We start from the raw sequence: 7,417 nt of genomic DNA on the forward strand, positions 1-7,417 counted from the left end.
TAGATATAAATGTGGGGTTGTTTTAACAAAATATAAACTCATGGATCAATTATTGTATTAAAATATCTCAAATCATGATATGGAATCACATGGTGATTCCATATCATGGTTTTTGGAGAATATGGTATCACCTCTCATGATATGGAATCATGAGATGGAATCAGCGTAAAATCGCATGTCCAAACGTTGATTCCATCTCACGACACCATATCGTGATATGGTATCGCATGGCCAAACGCCTACTAAATTAGAGATGGATTGGAGATGATCTTAAGTAAGCAATCACATCAAATCAATCATTATAATAAAATTGGACTTCTCGTTTGTTTCATAATGGTAAATTTAACAAGATGATAGAATAGAATTTAAATAATAATCAACACAAGGAAAAATTATTTGGATGAGTATATTTTAGTTACTGATTTTAGCGATACTTTTTATTTATTATCATTTATAGCTAGACTATATAAATCTGCAATATGTATTAAAAATGAATCATGTATGCAATATATATGTATTGTAACTGTTTTAAAATATATTATGTTTGTTTGGTAAGAAATTGACACATTGTATTAAAATATGTGATTCATCAATAAAACTTGTATTATATGTGTTTTATCAAGTGAAAAAATGTTATTGTTATAAATGATAAATATTTTCTTAATATAATATATTTATGTAAGTTTACCTAAAAAAATAAGTATTATATTTAAGCTAACAACACAATGCAATAGGTAACCATCATCCAATCAAGCAGTAAAACACATGACAAAATTGCAATCTTGTTTGCAAAAATATATGCAATGATAGATAAAAGTTGAGCATAAAGAACTAAAATAGGATAATTCATAAGGAGCACCATAGGAGTATACTTTCAATTTATTAAGTACAAGATACTTCGAAGAAAGTGAAAAGCAAGTTCTATTGAATAGCTACAAGGAGTGGATGTTGGCTCTCATTATATTTACAAAAGATATAATTATTCATAAAAACAATATATTATGTATATATGATTACAAAAAATATGTATATAATTTCTCCGTTCGGTGATTTCTTTGAATAAAACTAAAATTAAACCAATTATTATCAATTTTTAAAAATATAAAACCAAACCAAATCATATTTGATTTGATCTCATACTTTAAACCCACACTTTTAAATTTGACGAAAATTTAATATTACATGATAGTGTATTTAAGTTCAATTAGTCAATTATTACTTTGCTAAATTTCCTTTTTTTTTCCCTCTTAATTGTGTAGCTCTTGTCATAAAAACAAATTACCCTCACCATTTATTTATTTATTTTTAAAAAACATTATCCCATATAATTTGAATAAAAAAAATTAATGGATCTGCAAAATCTTAGTTAATTGAGGCAACTGAGATATTTGGATGCATCGGCAAAGTTGTATCGCTGAGTCGTCGACGGGAAGAAAATTGAAAGAGAATTGGATTCCTTCTTCATTTTCAGTCAAAGGATTTTTATCTCCGACGAAACAGAAAGGAATCGCTGATTTTTTTCCATACATATACCTCTTTCTTGCTTCATCCAAAATTCAAATTCAACTGCTACATCTCAGGTAATTAATTGTTTGCTGCTGATCTAACAATTTTCGGTATAGAGATCATGAAGTTCGATTTCATTTTTCATACCCTTTTGTTGGTTTCGATCAGTGACACTGTTGTTGTTGGGGCGATTGTTTTTCCTCGAGTTCAATTGGGTATTCTTTTGATTTTTTGTTTCTGGTTGAAAATTTTAGCTAAGTTTGGTAGTAGGTGGAACTTCGTAGCAGTTGTGGATGGCTGCTATAAGCCACACCATTAATTTCTGATACATTAGGAATTGGGTACTCGAGTTTACTTGGTAATTGTGCAGGATTTAGAAAGGTCTTGTCTTTTTTATGTTTGATAACCTTGGTGTTGTGTGTAGGCCAGCTTGCACGCAACTCTACTAATTCCATGAGAAAGCTCTTGATTCACATTAGTGTTTCCTTTTTCGAACTTGAAGTAGAGACTTGTTAGAAGCTAGAATTTGGTTCAACCCAAAATGTATATTCTGAAGGTTGTCAAATATTGAGTGTAAGTTCCTAGTTTTTTATTGCCATCTATTATATGTTAACCTCCCAACTTTGAAAACAAACCATGAAGTCTGATGGGATCTTTCATCATTCGAGTCGCCAAGTTTTTAGTATACAAGTCTTGTATTTGATAGCCTAAAACCAAGTTCTGAATTTTTAGATACTAGAGACTTGGATAAGAGCTCTTCTACTGAAGAAAAAGGCTAATGTGTAGATTTGTGAACTTATTCAACCTCGCGTCCTTTTTATTTTATGTAGTACATATTTGGCGTGGTGAAAGCTGCTGGAGCTCCTAGTACCAGAGGGATTGTTACTGGACAGCTTTAGTTGACTTTCTTGTGAGGCTTAGGTTTTATTCTACCTCACGTGTATAAAGCAATTGATGAAGAGAAAGAAATCAACTACTTGCAGAGATTAAATGGCCATTGTGGTTGATGATGTATAGATGGAGAGAACACTTCTCAAACGAGCTTTACAGATACACCAATTGTTTGCTGGGGATTGATACTAGATTGTGCGATGCTGAACCTCAAACTCTCTCACAATCCGCTCATACAATATAGGCCAATACGAACCTCTGATTTAGAAGTACTTGAGAAAATCCATGGGGATCTGTTCCCGATCAGGTCAGATTATTTATTTCATGTTTGGGTCATTCAAGTACCATACTGTTACATATTGTCTTGAACTTTCAAAATGGAGTGTGCTCCTTTAAAGTATACATCTAATCTTGTCAATAACTTTTTTTCTTTTTGGGTATTTAGATATGAGTCTGAGTTCTTCCAAAATGTTGTTAATGGACGGGACATTGTGTCATGGGGAGCTGTTGATCGTAATCGACCCAATGAGCAAAGTGACGAGCTTATTGGATTTGTGACTGCCCGGACTGTTCTAGCAAAAGACAGTGACGTGAGCTCTTCTGCCTTGTTACTCTTAGACTTTATCCTTGCAAAATTTTATTAATTTTGACTAACACACCTACAGATAGAAGAATTTCTGAGGTATGACTCATCTAGATCAGAGCAAACACTGATTTACATCTTGACTCTGGGGGTTGCAGACTCTTATAGAAATCTTGGAATAGGTGAGGCTTTCTTTTCTCATACACACTCTTAGTTGTACTTCTATCTTTCATTTTATGACTTACTAAATGTTCTGCACTTTTGGATTTTCAGCCAGTTCTCTAATTCGCGAGGTCATAAAATATGCCTCGAACATCCCGATTTGTCGAGCAGTTTACCTACATGTGATCTCATATAATAACCCTGCCATATACTTGTACAAGAAAATGTCCTTTCAGTGTGTGAGGAGGCTGTCTGCCTTTTATTTTATTAATGGTCAGCATTACGATGCGTACTTGTTCATCTACTATGTGAATGGTGGTCGCTCTCCTTGCTCACCCTTGTAAGTGCAAACTTCCCTTTTCTCTGAACTCACATGATGAGAGTTTCCTCTTATCATTATTGACCAATATGATTGATTAATTTGTCATTTGTAAATATTATCCTGGTAGAGCCTTCTTTTATCAATTTAATGTCCCTCACGGTTCAAAAGAGTGTTGTTAGTAAAAATACACTGTCATTCTTTTGGAGTAAAATACATAAAGCACCCTTGAGAAGATGATCTGTTATTCACAGTTTTCAGCTTGAGGATTTGTTAGAGAGGCCATTGAGCAAATCTGCTGTTGCAAACTCTTGGACCACTATATTTCCCAGGTTGTCCAATTCTATATTGAGAGTTCAACATGCTTTATGGATGCTTTCTGATTTTAAACTTGGGAATATTGGGAAACCCTGGTAGAACTTAATTATCTTTACCTTTCCTCTTTTGTGACACTGCTTTGTCTTGTTTGATTCAGTTTCAGTTAGAAAGAACAGAAATCACTTATTTGTGATGGGCAGTTGGCTTCATGCATTTTGGGGTCGTTTGGTAGGGTGCATAAGAATATCATTGAATGGAGTGTATTAGTAATAGCATTAGCATTAGTAGTGCTTATATTAGTTATGCGGAGATTATTTCTTATTCTTTGTTTGATTTGGTTTATTTAAAATAACATGCATTGCATAATTTCTTTTTAAAATAATATTTACAAAAATACCCTCCACAAATATGATGGGAAGGGAGTGGAAAGGGATTTGAGAGGCAATTGTGTTTTTATCCATGTTGATGTATGCATTAAACCCTTGCTTACTAATACCATGGTTAGCTAGGTATTAGTTATACATATCATAATACCAAATAGAGAGTTATACATAGGTTGAAAAATGTACCAAACAAGGTACTAGTAATATACAAAAGTAGTGCATGCATTAATTTTTCTAATGCACTCTACCAAATGACCCCTTAGTGTCTACTCCCTGGACTAAAAGAGCATCAAACATGTGAAACTCGGAGAAGTGTGAGTTTTGGGGTTGTAGGGATGAAGATGGCCTCCTGCCCTCTTCTCAAAGTGGTAGCCTGATATTGCTATCACATTGTAGCGCAGGATTCTGGCATACTTGAACTCCAAAGTAGAAAGAATAAAATTGATTCGAAAAAGCTTTGTGGTATTAAGAACAGTTCGGATGGGGAATTCTTTTGAGGATAAAGAGAGGAATAGAATCTAATTCAGGTTCATTTTAACTGAAGAGTAGATCAAATATCACATAATCTATTTGAAATGATCCTTTAGGAGGCTCCTATCCAATATATCCTTGGGAGGAGAAGGCACAGTAATTACTATTTAGTGCCAAGTTTCTTGGGAAGGGTGAAAAAAAATGAGAACTGGAATACGCTGAAGTGTTGTGAAGAAATTGTTCCAAGTTCCATAACATGATAGTAGTAGTCATGTCTGTATTGGTGAATCACTTTCACCTAATAGTCAGTGCCAGTTAGATTCCCGTGTGGGGTAAAAGCAGTTGATAAGCGCTAATTTACTTTTGCACGTTTTCCTTTAACTATGAAGTAAGCTTGAATCTGTCTTTCAATTGAAACAAATGAAAGTTTGAAGGTTGCAGTCTAGGATTTTCTTTTCAAACACAATGACAACAACTGCTACAACTCAATCCCAGCTACTTTTCTAATAGATGTTACTTTACTATTTGACAATTGCCCTTTTGAATTTCAGAGAGCTCATTAAGCTTATAGTTACTGGAGCAAAGAGTGGATTCAGGATGGTAGCTGCCAAGCTTTGGAGGAAAGAGGACAGAAAGCCTTCCAAGTGGTCCAAATGCAAGGAGTCTGGCTCCCTTCTTCCAACAAAACATAACAAGAGGATGCCAACCGAGGGTGCTCTGTCTCAATTCGTTTAATCCTCTACTACTAGCTTCTGCATTTTAGTCGATATTGGAAATGGACGCAAACGTTGGAAAGAAAGGTTATTTGATCTTTTATCTGTTGTCTTTTTTAACATTATGTTTTACCTGTACCTAGAAGAACAAACCATTTCTGATGTTCTTCGTCTTCTGTGCTTGTGATTTACTTGTTAATATGTAAATTCTTTTGAAAAGTCACCCAAAAAATTTAATAATATGTGTCGAGAATTGAGATGAATTGACAGGACAAGAAAAGTTGCTCAGATGGTAAGCATCCTCACATTCAATCTTAAGATTGTGTGTTCGAGTACCATCAAAAATTGCTCAAATTTGTTCTTCATTGCACTTTTGGCAAAAAAAATTATCTTGTATTTTATTCTTGTCATTAAGAGAGTTGCAATGTGAAATTGGTTGACTCCACGTGACCAAATTATTCAAGAAAAAAGGTATTCTCAAATTGGAGCTCTATTTGGTTCAGGAGCAAAAAATAATATATTTTTGCTAGGCAATTAAATGCATAATGCATAAATAAACAAACATTTAAATTTTGCCTCAGCTGACAAATATACTCCAATTTATAAAATGAATCATTTTAAAAAAAAGATTCAACAATCAAAGATAAAAACCTTTTAAAAAAATACTAGAAATTGATCAATTGCATTTGTGTGGAAGTGTTAACCAGCTAAAGTTCGTATTTTCCTTGCTTACAAGTGGGCATGGGAGAGATACTATGGATATTTTTTGCGTTTCCAAATCAAAGAGATAAACACAACGACCCTCGGTGAAATAGATGGATCCTTTCTTAATAAGATTGTTGCCTCTTGTCGAGCAACGTGTCCCTGTGGAACCACATATGAAAAATTGCAGTTTCGCCAATGCTTTCCATCTTTACCCATGCTTTTCTCAAAATCAAATCGATACACTAAAAAACCGTATACTTGGCTCAGGAGCCATCCATAAGACAACTTGGTAAACGCATAACAACATATCATTACCATCACATGAGGATTCGACGAGGTATTCACCCCACCTTGGCATTTCTAATAATTCCCCACCACCATACGCGCGTTGGTTAACCAATGGTGTAACTGTTACTATTCCCAAGTCATGATCTAGATCTAAATGTACCAGAATTGATCCTGGACATGTCAATCCGTAGAATTTTCCCTTGAAAACTGTGCAGGTTGTCAAATGACTTTGTTGACCCTCGATAATTATTTCTATATCGTGTTTATGAATTTTTTTATCATAACTTGGCTTGTAGAAGTAAAGTGAAGAAGGCGGGTCAAAGAAGAGAATACTACATTGATCACCATCATGAGGTGGTAAAGACAAGAGGCATTGTAACTTGTCGGACCTAATATTTGTTGAGAGTGGTGGCATATGAATTTTGTCGTTTGAAATAGGATTCCAAATATAACAATCTCCAGAATCATAGTCAAACAATATAAACGAGTCATGAGCACTGGCACATATTTTTTTGTTTCGAAGCTCAAGTATAGTCCGATCCTCCGATAGACTGAAAAATGTTTGCTTTTGCTTGTTGTCATCTTCATGAAAAAAATTAGCAAGCCAAGGGTGTGGTTGTGGGGAAAAAGGAACTCGACTATAGTATTCTTCCAAACTCATTATATTCAATTTTTTTCAAGCAAAGAATGAATTTGTTTCTTTCTCTTCTCTGCAAAAACAAAAGAAGAGGATAATAATATTTTGTTAATAACTACAAAGAATTAAGTAGTATAGACGAATAGGAGAGTGTTTTAAGCCAAATTAATTAACAATTAAAAGATTAATCTATGGAACTTCCAAAGAAAGTAGTAAATCCGCGGTTTCTTTTCATCTTAGTGAATTAATCCAAACCTACAACCTTTTATATTGGAATTTGGACAAAATTCACTACTAGAAAACAAGAAAATTGCGAATATTTCGTAGCTAAATAACAAAATCTCATGTTAACCCATTTAGCTATGGATTTTAAGAAAACCAATTATTTAAGAACCTTTAGCGACAAATTTCATAGACAAACACGTTTAGGATCCACACACA

General features: G+C 33.9%; 1 protein-coding gene across 2 annotated transcripts; it reads left to right on the forward strand.

Moving 5' to 3' along the window:
• Positions 1-1,326: 1,326 nt before the first annotated feature.
• LOC102584730 (histone acetyltransferase MCC1) lies at positions 1,327-5,609 on the forward strand. Of its 2 annotated transcripts, XM_006347525.2 has the most exons (7): positions 1,327-1,580; positions 2,337-2,704; positions 2,843-2,987; positions 3,063-3,162; positions 3,254-3,482; positions 3,716-3,793; positions 5,185-5,609. In XM_006347525.2, exons 2-7 carry the CDS (start codon positions 2,598-2,600, stop codon positions 5,366-5,368), a joined length of 843 nt encoding a protein of 280 aa, XP_006347587.1. In that variant the 5' UTR covers positions 1,327-1,580; positions 2,337-2,597; the 3' UTR covers positions 5,369-5,609. The 2 variants fall into 2 exon arrangements, with proteins under 2 accessions (XP_006347587.1, XP_006347588.1); XM_006347526.2 differs by lacking the exon at positions 3,716-3,793 and having other exon boundaries at positions 1,329-1,580.
• The last annotated feature ends 1,808 nt before the right edge of the window (positions 5,610-7,417 follow it).

The sequence above is a fragment of the Solanum tuberosum genome, unplaced genomic scaffold (genome assembly GCF_000226075.1).
Source record: "Solanum tuberosum cultivar DM 1-3 516 R44 unplaced genomic scaffold, SolTub_3.0 scf00093, whole genome shotgun sequence".
NCBI classification, from domain to species: domain Eukaryota; kingdom Viridiplantae; phylum Streptophyta; class Magnoliopsida; order Solanales; family Solanaceae; genus Solanum; species Solanum tuberosum.